Here is a 21,296-nt window from a genome sequence, read left to right on the forward strand (position 1 = left end):
TTCAAGAGACACATGGGCTGGCCAGACCTTAGGCAGTCTCCTGATTTATCTCCGTGCCTGATGGCAGAATTTGATTACGACTGTCATTCCTGGTTGATGTTTGTCTACAGATGCCCAGTGACAGAGTTTCTTTTAGTCCTCAGGCGCCTGCTCCACCGCCTCCTTATCCAGCACTGAAAGCTTTCCCTGATATCTAACCTGAATTTTACTTGCCGTTATCTTCTAGTCGCAGCCCAATGGATCTGGAGAGCATGTGAAAGGCTTAAAGTGTTACATTTCTGCACAAGTCTTGCCTTAACTTGTTTCCTCGCTGGTCCTTTTTAGGCTCTGGTAGTATCCTTGGCTGCGTACTGGCTTCTCTTCATCTGCTCCATGGCTTTCTGAAGCGCGGTGTCTGAGCTTGACGCAGCGCGTGTGAGCGGAGGCTTTATCAGCGCCGTGCAGAGCGGAAGGATTACTTCATGTGTCTTGCAGAGGACACTCACTTTTAACTGACCCCGGGTGCCTTTTTCACAAGTGCGTAACATTGTTTGTTCCTCATCAGTTCATGACCCTCCAAAACCCCAGATCCTTTTCTGCGGAACAGATACCTAATCAGTTGATAATTGATGATTTATAGACAGTAATTTACTGTTGATAATGCCTAAATGCAGTTGAGAGCTTGTCCGTATTGAACTGCACCAATTTGTCAAGAACTTTCTTAATTCTAGTCTTAGCCTCCAAAGCACTCACCTCTCCCACCTTGTGTCACCTGCACATTTCATAGGGTTCTCTGCACTTGCAAACCAGAATGTTAATGATGTAAGTCATTAGCCACCTTCTTGTCCTTCCTATAACTCCATCACATATAGCTCCACATAGGGTCTTCTCCACCCCACATAGGATCTTCTCTAGGGTTTGTTTCTTCTGCTTGTCCTGTTTGTGAGCCTGTGTTATCCAGCACCATGAATCACAGCTCAAAGCTCTCAGTACGAGGTTAGGGAAATGGTCTTGTTCTGGGGCTGGTAACGTCTCAAAATGCCGCTGATGCCCACAGGGCTGTAGGCAGGAGCGTTGGACAAGATGGTATAAAACCATTGGACAAAACCTGCACAGTTTTCCAGCAATGTTTGGATTTTATTTTCTAGGGGAAGAACAACCTGGGATATCAGCAGTGATCCGTAGGTAGCTGGGTATAGGTTATGTCTTTGCAGTCAGTCATTAAACATACCTGCTCTTGCAAAGTTATTAGAGAATTATCAGCCTGTGGAATATAATTAACCCTCAATAAATAAAGTAAAACGCTTTCTGGGCTAAACTGTGTGCTTGTATGGAGCCTTCCATCCTGTGGTTAAATCTGTAGTTCCCTTTTTCAATGCATGCTTATCATCTGCCATCACATCTGAAGAACCTATCACATTTGTACTTGAAAGACAGCAGTTATAAAAGAAACCCACAGGGAGATGACCCAGAGGACGTTGGAACAAAAGGAGGAGACTCTTCACAGAACTTTTGAGACTCTGCAGGTAACCTCCTGGGATATCTGTTGCAATTGGGTTTTGTCTTGTTGTGCTTTGTTTGAAGACTGCAAAGGTCCTGCTTGTCAAAGGCAGCTTTGCCTTACGCTGGGAAATGCATCTGGAATCTGCTTCTGACCTGTGAGATAGTGGGACACGTCAGCTATGAGTAAGGAAATCATTACCTTTTAGAGGCTGTTTTCTATAGTTTGGATTTCTACAGTCCTTTAAGAAGGAGCATACCCTTTACAGGGTTATAAGGGTATAGTCCTTTACCTTTTGCTTATTACTTTTACCATATATAACCAAAACATAATATAATCAAGGCTTTTATTTGTCCTGAGAACTTACTATATCCATTTTTGTGAGGAACGTAATCCTCTTGTAGATTTCTAGATAACCTCTTTACTGGAATGCACTTATTTTGATTCTCTTTTCAGTAATTTCTCACATGAAACACACAGGGTATCACAGACTGCAAGGTGTTCTTACAGGTTGTGGTCTTACACAGCTATGGAAATACCTGTTCCAAAAGCTGTATTTTCAATCTTAGTCTGATAGCAAGAAAAAGAGAAATAGCACTTTTGAAAACAAGGCAGGAAAAGATAAACTGATAAGAAAAACAGGGATAATAATTGGAAACTAATCTACATTACAGGAACATTTTATATCCAGTTACTAATCAGTAAACTGCTGCTCAGAAAATGGTAGATTTAATATGTGCATACTTTTGGACAGCAGAAGTACCTTTGAAAAGTTGATCTTTAGGATCTTTTCAAAAGTACAGAGAAAAGAATGTGTGTCCAAGAAGAATCAGAACCATTCTTTTTTGAGGACAAAGTAAAAAAAAAATCTATAGGTAGCCAAACCCACTTTAAGGAAACCCGAGAGAGAGCCAGCTTTTCAGTGGTGCTAAATGCCAGAGCAGTGCTGAAACCAACGCACTGACGTTATTCAAGTTACTAGATGTGAATCCTAAGCAGCTGTAAAACATGAGGCTTTTTGAAGATTTTTTTGTTTTAATAACGTACTGAAGTGATTACTGCTTCTTTTTTGTTTGTTTGATTTTTTTTAAGTGAGTTCTTTTAGCAGTGGAAATAATGAAGCTTCTTTCCCAAAATCTTATCGTTCTACCTGATGTCTTATTTGATTAAGGCTTTGACTGCAGCTGGGGAAGCACAACCTGTCTCTCCATCTCTCTGCTATGCAAGTGGAATGCCCTTTGAGGAGCTTTCGTGTCTTTCTCACCGAGGTACCTCGTTCACATTACAAGAGCTTAATCTGCTTGAAATGGCTTCTGAGCTGCTGATTTTGGTTGTAGGTGGTCGGTGGGAGAGCAGCCGTGAACATGGTGGGTAATGTTAAGAGGTAGGAATGCAGATGTGCACACCTGCATAAAAGCACACATGCACAGATCTGCACAGTTCAGAGTTGCTTTCTTGCCAGACTTGTCCTGTGGTTATTGCTAGCATGAAAATGAGAAGCTAGTTTTTATATTCATGGACTTGAAATTGATAATTTTTTATTTTTAAATAGAGAAAAAAAAAGATTATTAGTGTATTTAATAGTCTCATCAGGTAAATGACATATACAATGTTTTTTGAAGCAGGAAAGAAAGCCCGATGCCAGTAATTTGTACAAAAGCATATTGGAAATGTGTGTCATGTTCTAGCAGCTCTTTTAATTTGTTTTTATCAGATAAAGCAGTATGGGTGTGACAGAGGTGGTCAGAGATCAGGTGCTATTGTAAACTTGTGTTCAGTCCACATAATGCCTTCCAGAATAACATAATCTTGTGGAGCAGAGGTCTGTATGGCATTCAAGTGAGAAAATCCAGAAGAACTGACTTTTCAGGAATGGTAATGCAAGAGGAAGTAGTCTTGGAGGCGTCATGTGGGCATAAATGTATAGTGTGAATAATAATTACCTGATTGTTTGTGATTCACATACATTTGGAAGAACTAAAATGTCTTTCAATAACCCAACATAGGTAAAAACAAACCCTGACTCCCCAGGAATAATCCCTTAGCAAACTCCAGAGGTTCAATTAGCCTCGTGCACATTTTGGCAGGCAGAATAACAGATACACACAAAATATAAATATAGATAATGAGTGGACTTGGACATTAAGAAACACACTGCATTGCAGATTATGTGTCATTTTAATGAACTCAGCATTCATGCACCAGTTTGAAAAATAGTTACTGTATAGCAGAAGTACTCCAACTGTGATCAGTTCAATACTTCCAGTCCCTGGGTTATTTATTGGAGGTTCAGGGAGAACTGATGGGTTAAAGATGCTTTCTCTGCTCATTACCATCTGAAAATATTATGTTTTCCACACAAGCAATTGCTGTAGTGCCCCAGGGAAGTAGTGTGATTGGGCTGGGAGAGCACATTTCTTTTCAGTAAGAACATTTTGGAAAGCTGCTGTTCTGTATTTCCATGTTGTTTATATTAGGTTATATGTGAATGATTACACACAGATTTTTTTTTCCTCCCAGTACTTCATGAAACAATCTGTAGGAAGCATAAGAACATGCTGGTTTTAAGCATTAAAAATGGTTGTTCATTTAAATTAGAAACAAACAAAATAGTTTCTCTTACACCCAATAATTAACGCTGGAGAATTAGCCTTGAGGTGAGCACTGAGACTGTTTCTTTAGCAAGCTTTACTGAAATAGAAACTAGAAAGTAAATTCCAGTAAGTAGCCATTTTATATAGAGTGGCAGCTAAAAAAATGGTTATTTCTCTTCTTGGAAAAAATTGGACTCTACAGGAAGCCAGTATACCTCAACTTGACTCGCTCTTCTCCGTGGAAAGATGCTCTAAGTCCGTGACTGCTGCTCTGAACATCCACACATGACAGTGTTTGAAACCAGAAGCTTTTTCAAAAAGGGCTGGCACAAGGAAAGGGAGCAAAATGAGATGTGGTTGGTGGTACTTATATTGAACTTAGCTGTGACAAGATGCATTTTCCTGCAAGGAAAGGAGACGAGTCTGTCCCCTGCAAGGTGGCAGTTTCATTCCTTTGATCATGTGGATGTACCACGCTCCATGGTTGGTGTGCTTAACACTTGGCATTGTGTTCATTTTCAGTTATCAACCTCTGCAAAATGGTGAGAAGGCACCTATGCTGATAGGTGGCCGTTCTCATTTACCATCTAAAGGTGATGGCCAGCATGATGAGAGTTCTTCTGATCCTGCTTTGGACAACAAAATTGGTTCAGCCAGATGTACCTCAAGATGCAGGAGGTAAAACATTTTCTTTCTACCACGTGAATAAAACATGCCATGAGTACAGGAGCACAGATGGCCATGCTGTGTTAACATGCTTCCTGGGACAGCTGGGTCCTGTCTCAGTTAGATCGCTCCAGGCCAGTGCCTGAGGACTGTTTTGCTTTGAGAGGGAAGAATCATAAGGCATGTAGATGCAAACTCTGCCATGCTGCTTGCCCTCTGGGCTGGACAGTAGTTCCTGGCCTGGTTTATTCAACAATTTAATCCAGCCAGAGCAAAGGCATTATTCCAGATAGTTATTTTACTTCCAGGAACAAAACTGCAGTTAGCTGCAGAAAGATGGTGACACAAAGCATCGTTGGCATAATCCTGGTGTACCAACAGCCTTAATGGTGATATTTTTTGTGGGCATCTCAACAAGGAACATTTTAAGGGAACTAGTTCAGGGTTGTTTGTATTGGGGTTTTCTGAGCCGTCATGAGGGAGTTTTCCTGCAAGGTGCATGCTTGAAAATTGAACTAGTAGGCATCAAAGGTTGAAATCATGGGAGAAAAGAGGCAGGGACTGATGTCCCTCAGCTGCCTTGGAGGTGGTAATTAAGGGAGGACAGGCTCTGAAAACCTCTAGAAATGGCAGGGAGTAGATTGATTATTTCCTTGCCTTGCTATTTATACACTAACATTTTCCCCCAGCGTGAGATCTTTCTCATTTCCATATGAGCTCCAGGAATCCCTCTTGCCCTGTCATTTTAAATTATCATTCTCATCCTTCTATGTTTTCTTCCATTTGTGCTTAATTCCTCTGTTCATCATTTTGTTTCTTCTCTCACATATAACTTCTTGTGGCTGTCAGCTTTCTCTTAGAAAGCCCCCACATCATGCTCTTCTGCAAGCTTATGTGGGTGAGAATTGTTCCTACAGTTGATCACTTCATCAGCCCCATTTCAGTACAGGTGCCCAGTGGCTATGTGGCTATAAGGAAGAAGTTGAAAAACCTGAACCTAATTAACAAGCCAAATGTAATATATCATTGTGATTTTCAAGTTGAAACTGTTGTGAAAATTCATTTTTTAAGCTAAGTTTCAAGTAAACTCTTATTTGATTAAGTTTTTGTTGTTATTTAAAGATATTTTTCAAATATGAGAAACATTTTATAAGAAGCTGTTGAGAGAATATAACATTGAAATGAAATTATTTGCTTGTATTGCTCATTGCTTTAAACAGCTATTGCTTTAAACAATTCACTGGTGTGCTATGTTATGAATATTTTTGTTTTCTCCTTTACAGTTCAGGTTTTCCCACCTGTTAACTTCACCCTTACAGTCTCTGCATTAGCACAAGTACTTTTACACTGGAAACCAAACCCTAATCAAGAACAAAAAAACTACACTATTATATATGATGTGAAAATCCTGAGCCCTGTGCCCGAAGAGGTAAGATAAAAGATAAGTCCAGTAGCCTAAGAAGGTTAAATTCCTGTTGAGTTAAACATCTTGCACCAAACCAGAAGGCAGTAGGTGTGATATGTCTCTTGAACAATTGGCATATTGAATCACTTATTCTCTTATATCATAAACATATACTTTGAGCTCTGGAGAGATTCCCTTTCAGCTATGCTTATAGCTACGGCACTGCTGGGACAAGGGTGAGCCTGGGAACTGGCAGTCCCTGCAGCCTTCATCTTCAGGGGAAGCTGGATACTGGTTTTAAGTGATGCTGCTCCCCATTCAAGTCAGCTCACTTAATTCACATCATTAAGATGTCAGATCATGTTTCATCACAGCTGTATGCTATAGACAAATTTTTGGTAATATAAGGGTCCTGCTATCTTAAATAAGAAACCTTACACACTTCTTGTGTGGATTATTTGTATTCTCTAGCTTTATACACTTAATATAACCAGCTATGCTAGCTGACTGGTTTGCCTCTTTGCAAAGACTGAATCAGTCTTTGCAGGTCCCTTAATTCATCTTCCATCACGTGTGGTGCTTATTTGATATTTTTTTAATTTTTTTTTTGTAATTTCAAGTATGATACAAAGAAGACTCACAGTATCCGAACAGCTGCACTTCACAACGGTTTCTCCGCACACATTCGGACGTTACTTCTCCATAATGACCTTCAGATGAGAAGTGACTGGGTGAAGGAAAATCTCCCGCCTCCACCAGGTAAGAAGAAATGCAAGGGAGGTCTGAATTTTGTGTTCTGCCCTGGTCTGTGGAGTAGAAGTCAAAAGGTGACAGGTTTAATACTTGAAAAATACTGCTACACTGATCTTGTAAAACAATTTAGTCCAGGCCTTTCTCTACTGCTGTGGAGCCTGGAGTACAATCTGGAGGGGCAGAACATGGATAACCCATGTCAAATGTTCTAAAAATTCCTTGCTAAGATAACCCACTTTCATACACTCTAGAATATTGAAAGATCATGTTGCCTTGAATTGCAGAGTGTACATGAAATATGTAATGGTGGTGTCTGTACAGCTTTACTTACACTGCTTGGGAATCTTCATCCATCCATAACTGATAGACCTGTGTGACAAGGGAGAGAACTGGGATACAACAGACATAGCTAAAATGGACTGTAATGACTGTTTTAGCAATGTGAATTTTAAGGGAGAGAACTGGGATACAACAGACATAGATAAAATGGACCAAAGACTGTAATGACTGTTTTAGCAATGTGAATTTCATACGACTTTTGTAATATTATTTTTCTTTCTGCTTTATAATTCCTTGACTCTCTAGGTGCTCCAGAGACATCTGTCACTAATTTGTCCTGTGTTACTCGCATCACTATTTCTAGCACTGTTTCTCTCCATTGCACTTGGCTTCCTGGCCAAGGGGCACCAGAAGATACCGAATACTTTCTATTTTACAGGTTGGTGTTTTCTCCCATTTTAGTCATACTCCAATGTATTTCTTGAAGAGCATCATGTCTCACAAGTATTTTAATTTAGGTATGAGACGTACACTGAAGAATGTCAAGATTATACCAAAGACAAGTGGAACAGGAATACCGAGTGCAGATTTTCAGTGACTCATATTGATCCTAAAGAAGTTGATGGTCTCATTGTAATACACATCAATGGGTCTAGCAAGTATGCTGCAATCAAACCTTTTCAGCAGTTATTTAACCAAAATGCCATTGGTGAGTAAAAATACATTGAAGAAAAAAAAAAAGTCTAGCAGGATTGTCAAAAGATTTGTGATAGAGCATTACTGGATGGAATGGGTTTTGATACAGGTGAAAGTATGTGCTGGTTTTGCATAGACTTCTTAATGAAGTTGGAAGAGATTATAAGACAGAAATGGATGATTTTAACTAATTTTGATTTTAATATTACAGAGTGACAAAAATAAAAAGCTAGAAAATACAATAAATGACTCTGTTAGCCAAAGCATTATTTCCAGTGTTCATTTTCCGTTGATTTAGTCAATATTCCTTCAAGTACAGTTTTTATTCCCTTTTCTTTTACAGCCTTTCTTTAAAAGGAGAAAGACAAATGATGTTCAAGATAACCATGTCCTTTTAAAGAAAGGCGTTAGACTGTTGAATAAAAGGTAGTGTCAGCCATGACTGTCTATCCTCTTTCATCCATCCAAATAATTTATTTTCCATCATTAGTTCCACACCTTTCACTTTTGTGTAAACAGATAGCATTTCCTTTTTCATGGCTTCACTAAGATAAAACAGTTGACATACTTTCTTCTTAGAAATCATTCCCATAATAGTTGTTGATCTATTCCTTTGAATTTATTCCAGTTTTCAGTAACTTTCCCAGTTACATCTGTTTTTTTTTTCCTGTAAATGAGTTTTTTAACTAACTGTTCTATCATTAATTTCATGCTTTTGTGAAAAATAATTTAAGAAATCTTCCCCCTCCCCAGTAATCTAGTTTTTCAAAACTTTTAAGTGGATTTTTAAAACTCTTTGCCTTTAACTATTTTCTCCAATATAGTTATTCCTCCTAAATCCTTATCTTTTCTGTCCAAAATGTGAAATAAATTCAAGGATTATAGGTCCTACTTGGAAACTATCAGGTTATAAAGTGTTCCAATTGTTAGTATTTAAACTCTGCTCTGTAAACAACTTACCAGTACAGTTTTCTTTTTCTAGAGAAAGTGAATGTTCCCAGAAACATCACTGTATTCTTAGAGCAACATGATCTCGTGGCCACATGGGAGAAGCCAATTTCTCCTTTCCCTAAAGAGTGTTTTGAATATGAATTTTATCTCTTCAACTTGAAGTCAGGTAACAAGCAGGTAATTTCTTCTCTGATGCTCAAGTATTACACGGTGTTCCTGTCTCTGCACTGCCTGTCCTATATAGCTAGAAAAAGTCTTCATATTCATGGATATGTAACAAATGTTAACACATTTAAAATAAAACCTGCTATTAGTACATTTTTTGAAACTATGGGCTTTTGGCAAAACTTGTGTCCCATTTGTGACTAGAGTTCAGCAAAGCCAAAGTCTCATCAGTTTTTATATTTTTCCTCTTTCTGGATGTCATTTAGTTCTGCAACAAACTATCCCCAAGTGACCTAGGAAAGCAGAAGGGCAAGAATTGGAGTTATTCAGCTTTATGCATCTGGGTTCAGAACAGTGGGAGGATGGGCAAGTCTGAAAATCCAGCATGAAGTGTCTTAAGGAAGAATGCAAAAATGAGGCATCTTTCAAGAATTTGCCCTGAAACATTGGTGTATTATGAGAGAAAATACACCTGTAAACCCAGAGCTCTTACTTCAAAACCAAGGCCAGATGCTCACTGTTAATCTAGTAAAGGAGTTTTTTAAAAATAAAAAGATAAACATTATTGAATTTTGTTTTCTGAATTTTTTTTGTCTTAAATAATCTATAACAGTGCAATATTGTTTTCCTAACAGATACTGAAAATATTCTCAAATGACTTCAGATTACAGATAGATGTTACCAGCAGGTATTCCATACAAATAAGAGCTAATCATCACATATGTTGTACGAGAGGATTCTGGAGTGACTGGAGTGAAATCATTTCTGTTGGTAAGAATGACATGCTTCTGTCTTGTAGAGAATATTATTACATTGCTGGAAAGCAAATGCTGCCAGGAAAATAGGTATTTGAAGAAAGAAACTGACTTATTAATGTCAAGAGGAGTTAAATCTGTGTTCCATTAAAAAAAAAATATAAAAATCTCCCAAGCAAACTTTTGGACATATGGAAGGGTTTTTTAGACAGTGTTTTGTTTTTATATGCTTATATTTTCAGAGACTTTTTAAAACTAGCTTAAGGCCTAAATTCTAGGTAAGAGCTTTTAGTTGCATTACTTCATTAGTTTTCACATGTGTTTCCCTGGCTTGCATTGTGATGTTCACAGTGGAAGTTAATATGAGTGATCATGTCAACTATTACTTTACTGGAGCTATCTGAACTCTTCAGTGTTGGGGCAGGGGGAAAGAACATGATTTTGGCATCTTTGGAACGTGAGAATTTGCCCCACTTTTTTCAGTATTTCCTGCTTGCTGAACGTGTTTTTCTGGAAATAACAGTTCCCTTATCATGGCACATTATCAACTGTTTCTTCTTAGACATCCTCCTTTGTTCTTATCTTTTGAGTTTCTTAACTTCCTGGTTTTCACTTTAAAAAAAAAAAAAAAGGTCCCTAACACACTCCTGTTTACTGCACTCTTCCCTCTTATATCTATTTGCTAGTGAATGTGATTAAATCTGCTGGGGTTTTGCTGCCTTACTCTTAACACATCCCCTTGACCCTCCCACCTGGCTCCATGATGAGCCCTTGGGAAGAGAGGCTCACTGACCCAACCACTCCATTAAGAAAACCCCCCACCCTTAAGAAAACTGGGCCTGTTTATTACCCTTATGCAGGGAAACATTCAGATGAGACCAACTTTAAGACCAGTAGACCTCTTCTGAGCCCATACCCTGAGAAAACCACTGGCTTAGACTGCCCATCCTGTAGCAGCAATCCTCCAACAACATTACAAACTGAAACAATTCTGGTTTCTTTCCTTGGGCTGTGGTGATCAAACCCTGTGAAATGCAGCCCTACGCTGCCAAAACGAGTGTTGTAAAACTGCACCTCGATACCAGCTGTGTCTCAAAAGCTGTTTAGAAGCATTACAGTCAAATAAAGCTCGATAAAAATCATTAGTGGGCTGGAGACCCTCATGCACTACGCACAGCAGCTTGATACGCATCAGATCTGAGAAGCTGTAGGTACGTGTGATAGCCCCAGCCAGGGTTCACCATTTAAAAAGTCCACAGGACAAATTTGGGGCTGAGAAGTACCTCACAGCACATTTGTGTGGTCCTGATTCTGCTTCCCCAGCAAGACTGAAAGATTTGAGAGCCCCTCTGTCAGCTGGAGCACTTGTGGAGCTGTCTCTGCTGCGCAGTGTGACGGTGACTGAGGAACCTAGAAACACTGCTGTTGTGGCTGCCTCTACTCATGCACTATAAACATCAAATATGGAAAAGTCATTCTGATGGTAAAAAAACCCAAAGTTAGCATTCCATAAAAATTTACTAAAATCTCAGAAATATTCAAGGATAGGTCCAATTCAATTTGTGTTATGAAAAGGGGTTTTGAGAGGCTTGTTGCATCATTGCCACGATACAGGTTACTGCTGGGGGCGCTGGGTTTCAGTACGTACTTCAGCCATCTCATTAGCGTTGCTGTTAATTTGCTTTGTGTCTCTGAGGAAGTTTCCTCTATTCCCTCCATTTCATGTATTATGTTTGAACCCCTCACTAGGCAGGTGCACTGGCTCATGCTGGTCCACAGTGGTGCGTGGGGCTGGGCTGGTACCTCCAGGCACATCGTGGAGAGAAGCCCAAAGAGGAGCTTGCTAGGCAGGTCCTTGGAGCCACAGCCTGGCCTCTGCAGTTGCTGCTTCTCCCACATCTTACTCTTGAGTTGCAGTGAGACTTAATGTTGCCTGATCACACCCATTTGGGACTGTTGCCAACTGACATAAGAAGGAAAAGACTTAGGACCTTGCCAGTTTTGGTGTGGAAAATGGAGACACTTCCCAGCCTTCATGCTGGGAGGCTTCAAATTGGGTTGTTGCCCCAGTCATCTTCAAGACTTGCACGAAGCATAACTCATTGGTAGTTACATCCAAAATCTTACCTTCTTGAAAGAAAAGGTAAACCTGAAGACAAAATAAACCATCCTAACCCATTTGTAATTGCAAGGTTGACTGTGGGGTGGTCCGGAGGTGCAGGAGGGATCACGCAAGCCCTGCTCATGGCGTCATCCACACGCTACTCTTGGAGACAGCAGTACGACTGTGGCCGTCGGTGGGGACAGCAGGCTCAGCTCCTCATTTCTCAGAAACAAATCTGGCCAGAATTGAATGTTGTTTTGTCTGTGGCACCGAGAAAGCCAGCACTCCTGCTGCTGGCCAGTTCATGTCCTTCCAACTACCTGGCGATGGCAGTGCTGACACCTTGGTGCACAGGACAGGGAGTTATCGTAACCACGCACAGACTTGGCAGCCTTTTGAAAACGCAGTTCAGTGTAAATGGTTTTGTTGTGTGACATAACATGGCACAAAATAACAGTTGTGGTCACTGAGTGATGCCTTTTCAAAAGGGAAACTTTGACCTTGATGGAAATACCTCTGTCTGCTCACGGGCAGAGCCAGCAGAGAAATTCTTCCTCAGGAAACGTATCAGCAACCAGCTCACAAGAAAAACGAGGGTTTCGACGTCTTTTTTACAGGCAAGTTTAGGGAGCCAGAGAAATCCAGTTCCTGCCTAGAAAGGATTAATAGAAATGAAGAATGGTTTAATGGGAAACAAACCATTCGTGCCTGAGATTATCAGCAAACACTGTCTGTGCTGAGCAGCAGTCGTGCGCGCGCTGCGTGGCATTGCGTGTCTCAGGACGGCAGCTTACAGACCATATCGTCCTTCTGGTGGGCCGGGCTCCTCACGCTTGTTCTCTCCTTCACATTAAAATAAAAGAAATGCATTGTTGAAATTAGAAAAATTAGTTTCATGGAAATTGTTCTTGAAGCCGTGCATTTCATTTCTAATTCTAGCTACCAAGCAATCGTTTGCATGTTAGTTTGTGATCTGAATATAAACACATAAAACAGCTGATTAAATCTTTTGCAAGAGTGTGTTTAAAATAATCTGTCCTAAAATAATATATTTAATGTATTTTTTTCTTGAAATTCAGGGCAAAACAAACTGGAGAATCCTGTAGCCTGGATTCTCGCTGTGCTTTGTGTGTCCACGTGCTGCACAAAAAAAAAGCTTGTTGCTATAATATGCAAACTGTAAGTATCATCATCTTCTTTTTAATTACAGTATAAGTCAGGACCAGGTGTTCAACAGGTGTGGGGGGATGTTACAAGCTCTGCTTAATTTTAAGAAAGGGCACTGAGTTTGGTATTCAAGCATAATTATATAAAGCAAAAGTACTGAATAAGTAATCATCAGTTGATTCAATATTCTTTTTTATCAATACTATTGATAATCATTAGTTATCAATACTAACATTCAGCAAAATTGGTGGAGTAAGAGGGTTTTTCAATTTAATCTTAACAAAACCATACACTGAGTGAGGCAAGTTTGCTAAAAATCTCTTTGGCCTTATCTCGTTTCTTCACTGAAATGGATCTGGTTGGGTCAATGATTTCCCCAGGAGGACTTTTTATCTGTAACCCTGGTGAAAGCTGCTGAGAGCATCTGTCATGGCTAAAATGAAACAGCTAAACACAGGGTAGTATTTTCCCAGTCTTGCCCAGTTCAGCCTGCAGACCTACACTCTATATTGGGCCCTGGGTGTGTAGCCTGAATTTCAGTTGACATCAATGAGGTAAAAATTCAGTGCCTTTGTGCTTGCTGCTCCTCTTGACCTCTTAACAGCAGTGAGTGCATTGAACTATTGTTTGCTTTGAGTTTTTGAACTATTTGTTTAGTTTATTTTTAATTACTACAGAAGCTATGGATGCCATGTAGTAAAAACAGATGCCATATAGCCAAACTTCCTAAAATATGCTGTGAAAAAACCCAGATGCACTTTGAATTTCTGTAGCTGTGACTAGTCAAATAATAAGTGATGAATTAAAGAATCAATGTAATTACAAGCTTCTCCCCTGAAACACGCAGCAAGCAGCAATTATCAGTCCACAACGGACACAGCTTCCAGTAATGTGAGTGCTGTCCTTGACTCTGCTAATTTCTTCTTAATTTCTTTAATGCCTTTTAATTTATTGGTTATACTGATGTGTCCTTGGCTGTTTTCCTTTCCAAACTGCATTCTCTTTATCAAATAAAGGTCTTGTCTACAGGAATGTTCTATTAGAACAACTGCTATTAACTCTCCCTAAAGCGTCTGGTGTCTGTGATAACCTGTTCTTAAGTCAATTTAATTAGCATAGCAGGTCTCAATAATCAATCGTTTTTGGAACAAGACAGATGAACTCCACAGAGAGTTTATTCATGTTGTGCTTCATATGAGCCTGTTTCCAGCTATGCACCCTTGATGGATTGGGTGGAAATCCACAGATGACTCTTACTCACATCACTGATTCTTTTATGGATTGACCCATCTGGGTAGCTGTAGGTCTTCCACTGCTCTGGCATCATCTTCATCAGCTCTCTCCTCTTTCTTTGGGACAGCAAAACACCAACACCAGTTAGTTCCAGCACCAGTCATACCACTCCATGTTCTCCTGTGAAGTTCTGCAAGTATTTGGATATTATACAGTTACCCTTTGCAGAGATCCTGAAACAGACACAGGGGGAGAAATAGGTATAGGCAAAGACTCCTACTCAAGGACCAGCTTGAAGATGCTGTACTAATGCATTTTATGAACATTAGGCAAATTTAGCTTTTCCAGGTTCAGCTTCTTGATGCTACATTGGTTGCTTCTAGGGGTTTCTCTCTGCCTACCTAGTTTATCCTTCCCTAGCACCCAAATGCTCATCACATTCCATCTCTGCCAACGTGATTATAATTTTATCTGCCTGCTGCACTGAATTTCATTAAGTTTTTAGCTTTACTCCACCCTTCCCAAGCTGCTTCTTGCCACTTCTCTAGTCCCCCAACCTGCCCTGGGAGGAGGTGGGAAGTGTACCGAGATGAAACTCAGTGCTTAAGCCTGCTCGTTTGTTGTATCTGTGGATATTAAAGAAAAACAGAACAGGTTCCCTAGATCACAGGTTCATTAGTACTCTCAGTTTTTACTGCTCTTGAAAATTCATGAAGTGTACGTGCAATTCAAGCCACAGAATAATTTCAAATTTCATACAATTTGAAGCCATTATAAGGAATTTCATTATAGCAAAGGGTTCTATCACAGAATGATAGAACAGCCCAGGTTGGAAGGGACCTCAAAAGATCATCTGGTCCAACCTTCTGTGGGAAAGAGAGCCTAGACGAGGTTATCTAACACCCTGCCCAATTGCATTTTGAAAACCTCCAGTGATAGGGTCTCCACCACATCCCTGGGGAGGTTGTTCCAGCGATTGATTATTTCAACTGTAAAAAATTTCCTTCTTATATTGAGATGAAATCTCTCCTGGTACAACTTGTGATTGTTGCCCCTTGTCTTCTCCATGCAGCTCATTGTGAAGACAGAGATTGAGATACACAACAAATGATCCATAATGCTTGTAAAACCATAGCAGTATGTTATTAGGCAAATAATCTAAAATAACTGACTTTCCTTCTTAAGTAATCTGAAACCTGAAGTTATGACTTGAACAGTAACTCAAGATGTATAAGGTCACATAATACAATTCTCAATCAGGTCCTGGTGATTGCAGGCATCGGAGGTTCAGACCACCACTTGGGAGAAATGCTACAAGGCAAAGTAGCCCTTTGGGACTTTTTGGATAGTCTTTTCCCTTCACTTGCAACAACTGATGGGGTTACTGTCTTGATAAAAAGCACAATTGAATGGTTTCCTAGTTTGCCCTCTGTCTTTATGAATGAGCATCTTCTGTACTTCCTTAGGCTGTGCCTTGGAATAACATTTTCTCCCGGAGGTGAGCCCACAGGAGGATGTAGTTAATAACTCGCTCCCAGCTGCTCTCCACTTAATTGACTGGAGGACAGTCAGTAGCCCTCCATACCCTGATATCAACGTGCTCATCCCGACCCCACCAGATTGCCCTCCCTCTTCTGCACCACACTCAGGTCCACGACCAGCAGCCACCAGACACGCGCTACAGGGAAGTCGTTTGGAAAATGTCACGGGGAATCTCAGGGGAGGCAAGAGACTAGAAAAGGCACTTCTAACATACTGTGAAAACAAATGTTTTATCAGTCTCATCGTAGCAGTTAGAAGAGGGAACAGAAGAACTTGTTCTCGTACTTCTTTCACGTTATTTATCTTTGGCCTTTTCATGTCACAGCCTGTGGGAAAAGTGGCAAATTTCAGGCAGACAAGACACAGCACAATAGTCAGAGGCTCTGAAACACCGAGTTAAGGCATGATGATCCCATGGGGTGTTTCCAAAGCCTGGAGGTCCAAGTAGCACTAATGGAAAGGGCCATGCTCTAACCCATGTAGAGACAAACAGAGATAACTGGAACACTTTTTGTGACAAGATATTTAATCACATAACTCCAACTTTTCAGTGTCTTGCAAAAAAGAACAGGACCATTCTGAGGGCACCGCTGTCACCAGCCCCACCAACGCCTCACTGCAGAGACTCTTGCGAACACAAGTGTGCTTCTGCCTCGTAGCTCAATATTGGGCATTTGTGCACCCCCTCCTTAAGGGTTTCTATTCCAGAAACAACATGTAACATACGCTTTTGGCTGACTCAATAAATAATTTTGATATGGCTCCATCAAAATCTTTTATTGACAAACAGCACAGCTAGAAATGCACCAATTCCAAATGAACCCAAATCTCATTGGTTACATTGCACAGCAACTGCCTAAATCCAAACCCCACTCAGAGCTGACATAAGATACAGGAGAAGTGTGGCCTCCTTCCTCCTGAAAGGCTTGGGAGATGTGATGGAGTGCAGGAGCCGTGAGGACAACAACGCTTGCAAACCTAATCTGGGTATGGTCACAAAGACCTCACCCTTAGCAGGAAAGCTGGGAAGAGAAGAGATGATGCCAAGTGCTGGAGTGTTACTGTTGGCACTCACCCCGGTCCCACTCCTGAGTCACACCAGTGCCACCTTACTGACCCACTCTGCTGGAGGTGACCACACAGCTTGACTTGTCCTCTGCAGCCAGTGATGGACTGTGTTCAGCATTTCAACAAAGGGGATGCAAGTGTCTCCTAAAACCAACTCACTCACACCCTGTTTTTCCTCCCCATATTCCCACTTCTGGCTGTACATCTCCATCACAAACCCTCGTCTGTGTGCAGCAATGAGGAGACATCCCATAGCTTGCTGGGTCAGGTCTGTCCTGCGAGCTGTGGTATGTCCCTTCCCCTAATAATTCATTAAGCATTGATGTCTCCTTCAAGGCAACAGCAGCTCAGCCAGGAAGGTTTAGCTCCAAAATGATAGTCAGAAACTATTATTCCTCCTCATCTCCCTGGTGAGGCGGGATAATAGGATAACAGAAAACTTGATGGAACTCAGGAAGCTTTTGGAAGAAGAACAGTCATAAGAACATAAGCATTCAACTAATTAGACATCAACTAGGAAAATTGCCACAAAATAAATGAGGAGCAGACCTGCCCTTGGTCCCAGCACTGAGGGTACAGGAGGGGAGCAGCTAGGGCTCCACCTTGGCCACTCCTCTGCTTCATGAACGTCAGGCTAGCTCTGCAGAACAGGTGCCACATACTAATTCTGGGCTAAATTCTACAATCTGCACTCAGGCCAAGTTCCCATTAAAGCCTGGTCCTGTTTGGACATCGTGCTATCCAAGGGTAGAGATGGCGAGTGCTTTTTATTGATTAAAATGTGGTCTGTGCTCTGGGATATATCAAAGACAAGAAAAAAATTCACTCTGCAGCACTTGCTATCGCAAAAATACATATGCCTGTGTGCTTGAGCCAGACTAAAGAGTGTCAGGCAGGAAAGGAGCATCTCAAAGGGGGTTTAGCAAGATGAGTTATTACACGGTGAAGCAGAACCGTTTGCTGCCAGCCACCTCTGGTCCTGTTCCTTGCCTCCTCCTTGTTCCCTCTGCACACAATTATTTGCAGTTGCTCTCCCACTGTAAAACATGGGCAGATTATGTCCAGAAACCAAAGTCTGAGCAAGAAACAACCTGTCTTGAATGTCCAAACAAAGCAGATGACAACACAGCCCTTGGGAAGAACGTGAGTGTGAACAGACAGATCAGAGCAATTAATTTCTCTCCGAGACAGGCCTATTGCTGGCCACTAAAAGCCACAGCAACGTCCCCTTGGATTGGACCTTCCAGCCCAGCTCCTCTGTGGCGGGGGGGGAGATGAGGGAGAGCATCAGCCCACCGCCTCTTTGCCATCCACATGTCCCCAAGGTCCAGAAGTGTCCTGGTAGGAATGGCACACCTGCCCAGTCCTCAGGGTGTCCGTTGGTGGACCATTGTCCTTTAACCCCTTTTGAACCTGCTGCTGCCATCAGATGCTGATCAGGGAGCGGGGCAGGAGGGCTGGCAGTGCGAGGAGACACGATGCCTCACAGGGCTGCACATGCTGCTTGTTGGCTACGTCATCCCACAGAAAAAGCAATTCTTTCACATCCCTCCACTACTGTTTTTTGCAGAAACCACGTATGGAGTAAACTGTTTCCACCGATTCCGACACCCAGCAACAAATTCAGAGATCCCTTCCCCAACGACTACGAGGTAAAATAACATTTTAGTCACTTTTTTTTTGACTAGAAGGAATGTTTGTGTTTGTGTGCTGCTCTTTCCCCGTGAGGCTGGGACCATACAGACTGTTACTGCTCAGTTAAAGCCTTTTGACCTCCTAGAATTTCTAATGTCGGCATTAAATGTGAGTTACATTGTCAAATGTGTTGTGCACAACTCTCTTAATTAATCTGTTCAACCAAGGAACAAGTGACAGGACAAGAGGAAATGGCCTTAAGTTGCACCAAGGGCAGTTGAGATTGGATGTGAGGAAGAATTTCTTTGCTGCAAGGGTTCTGAGGCATTGGAAGGGGTTGCCCAGGGCAGTGGTGGAGTCCCCATCCCTGGAGGGATTGAAGAGTCGTGTAGACATAGTGCTGAGGGACATGGGTTAGTGGGGGGCTTGTCAGTGTTGGGTTCATGACTGGACTCAATGAGCTTAAAGGGCTTTTCCAATCCAGGCAATGCTGGGATTCTGGGATTAGTGCAGTTTAGCTGATAACCTCAGTTTACCTCCCAGCTCAAAGTGGTGGTTGCTTTCCAGAGAGCACGTACCTGCACCAGCGAGACAGAGACCGAGTTCGGCAGCTTCGCTGAAGATCTCTACTGCAGCGCCCTCGACGACTCTGTCTTCTGACGGGCTGTGGGGCTGGCGAGACACGTCACCAGCATCACCGGGGCGGCCTTTGTGTCACCTCCACTGCGGTGGCATTTCCAACAGGGGAGGACTTGCTTCCACAAAGTGCCTTGTGTAATGATAAGCTACTAAGCACAAAGTCCCAGTTGAAGCAGGAGATAAGTACAAGGGCTGCGTGTGAAAAATCTGGAAAATAGCTTTTTTTCTGGTTGACAGCTTCATCTTTTGGAGTTTTGTTTTGTTTTGAATAACTCTGACAATTCAAGATGCCAAATGCAAACTGGGAAATGAAACAAGAGCTTCACCTGTGTTTTTTACATCCTCTTCTGAATGAGGGAATGCCACTGGGATGGGTGGGCTCTGCCCACCTGGCTGCTCACTGGTGGCTGCAGGATGGGAGGAGGTGCAGGAGAATTGCAGTTGGCTTGTGTTCAGTCCAAGGCTTGTTTGCAGGCCCTTGCCTTTGACATCAGCTGGCAGCATCTGCAACAGGACCAGAAGGGCTTGGTTGTGTTTTGTGGTATGAGAGATTAAAATTTAAGGGGGGGAAAAAAGGAAAAAAAAAAATAATGGCACAAACTGCTGAACTTCCTCAACTGCACCCACAAAAGGAAACACCACCTGGGAATGCAGAGTTTTCAACTGCACAGCAGTGACAGAACTGTGCCAAGGACTTCTTGGAGCTCTTGAGAGGCTCTCTGAGCTGCAAGGAGCTGGGCTGCTCCTTCGTGTGCACCTTCAGCTGCCTTCAGGCAATTTTAAAAATCCAAGCCCAACATTGCAACCCATTTTCTTCTCTGTTCTTCCATTTCAAATGAACTGTTTGAAACGGCGTCGGTTTGTTTGTGATTTGGTTACTTATATTGGGTAATTCACTGAGGGAGTTACCAAATAAACCTCCTGCCTGAAACCGCTTCAACCACTCGGGCTGTGACCTCGCTGGCTGCAGATCACAAAGTTCTCCTGTTCTTGCAGAGTCCCTTCTGCTTCCCTCCTGTCCGTCGAGCTGCCCAGAGGTGGGGTTCAGCACATTAACAAAGAATAAAAAGAAAGATTTGACCCAGCAAGTAAATTGTTTGGACAGTGACAAACGTAATGGGAGTTCCCAGGTGCTACAAACTAAAAATAATCATAATAAATCAGCCAGCTCTCATCTGGGTGAAATAGCATGACTCCATCCACATTAATGTATCTCATTAATATAACAATGTTTGTGTCTCAAATGTCTCTCCTGCATGCGATTTTAATGGATTTGAGGCGCCAAAAGCTTTAACAGCCAAAAATCAGAATTTCATTAGTAAAATCCTAAAAATGAGAGTAAAGAGAATTCATTTACTGTCAGTGTATTTTACGTCATGCCTTCCAGCGGCCTAATAAATAAAATTTCTAACTATAATTTCATTCCCATTAATGGCAAGATATTAATGCAAAATATAAATATATACATTGGTATTTATTATACATACATAATATACACATACAGAAATGTATACATTAGTCTAGTATATCCAAGCTGTACATTTGGCCGTGTGAAAGCACACGTGTGAAAGCTCAGCACTGCCTAGTGAAGGCAGCCAGGTGTTCCTGGGGTGCAGGGGGAGGTTGCTGGGGGGAAAGAAATCCGCTTTTGATTTTCAGTGTCACTGATAAGGACTCAGATCATGGGAAAACAACGTGAACCATCACAACGAGCTGGTGATGATGAGGAAAGCCGTGTGGGTGGTCGTCTGATCAGCAAGAGCACTGGGTCCTGGGTACCTCCAGGGAGGAGCAGTACCCTTGGGGATGGGCAAGGTACTTTTTTCTTTAAGCTTCATTAATGGAGAAGCACAATATTGCTTCTTTGAAACACAGAGCACGATCACACAGCTCCTGTGCTGCCACCCCTAAAAACCAGAATTTAAAAAGCGAGTTGGATGGATTTAGTGATTTCAAGCACTTGTCTCCAAAATCCTCAGAAATCCACGAGGATAACCAGAGGTGCTGGACCTGGAGGGGGGTTTGCTCTGGGCACAGGGCCAGTGATGCTCTGCTCTCCTGTGCTGCTGCCGACCCTGCTCCCGGGCAGCTGCGATGGCCACGGTCAGGCATGAGGATGGTGAACACCAATTTATTCTTTTTGTTTAGTTTTTCCCCTTCTTTT

At 41.8% G+C, this 21,296-nt stretch overlaps 1 protein-coding gene across 1 annotated transcript; it reads left to right on the forward strand.

Annotated features, from left to right (window-relative positions):
- Positions 1–4,670: 4,670 nt before the first annotated feature.
- On the forward strand, positions 4,671–19,153 carry IL5RA (interleukin 5 receptor subunit alpha). The gene is made up of 10 exons (XM_010173005.1): positions 4,671–4,752; positions 6,024–6,169; positions 6,766–6,904; positions 7,484–7,616; positions 7,696–7,886; positions 8,856–9,001; positions 9,625–9,760; positions 12,928–13,027; positions 18,429–18,510; positions 19,061–19,153. The coding sequence occupies exons 1-10, from the start codon at positions 4,671–4,673 to the stop codon at positions 19,151–19,153; spliced, it is 1,248 nt and encodes a 415-aa protein (XP_010171307.1).
- Positions 19,154–21,296: the final 2,143 nt, after the last annotated feature.

Source organism: Antrostomus carolinensis, unplaced genomic scaffold (genome assembly GCF_000700745.2).
Source record: "Antrostomus carolinensis isolate BGI_N321 unplaced genomic scaffold, ASM70074v2 scaffold6078, whole genome shotgun sequence".
In the NCBI taxonomy this organism is placed as follows: Eukaryota; Metazoa; Chordata; class Aves; order Caprimulgiformes; family Caprimulgidae; genus Antrostomus; species Antrostomus carolinensis.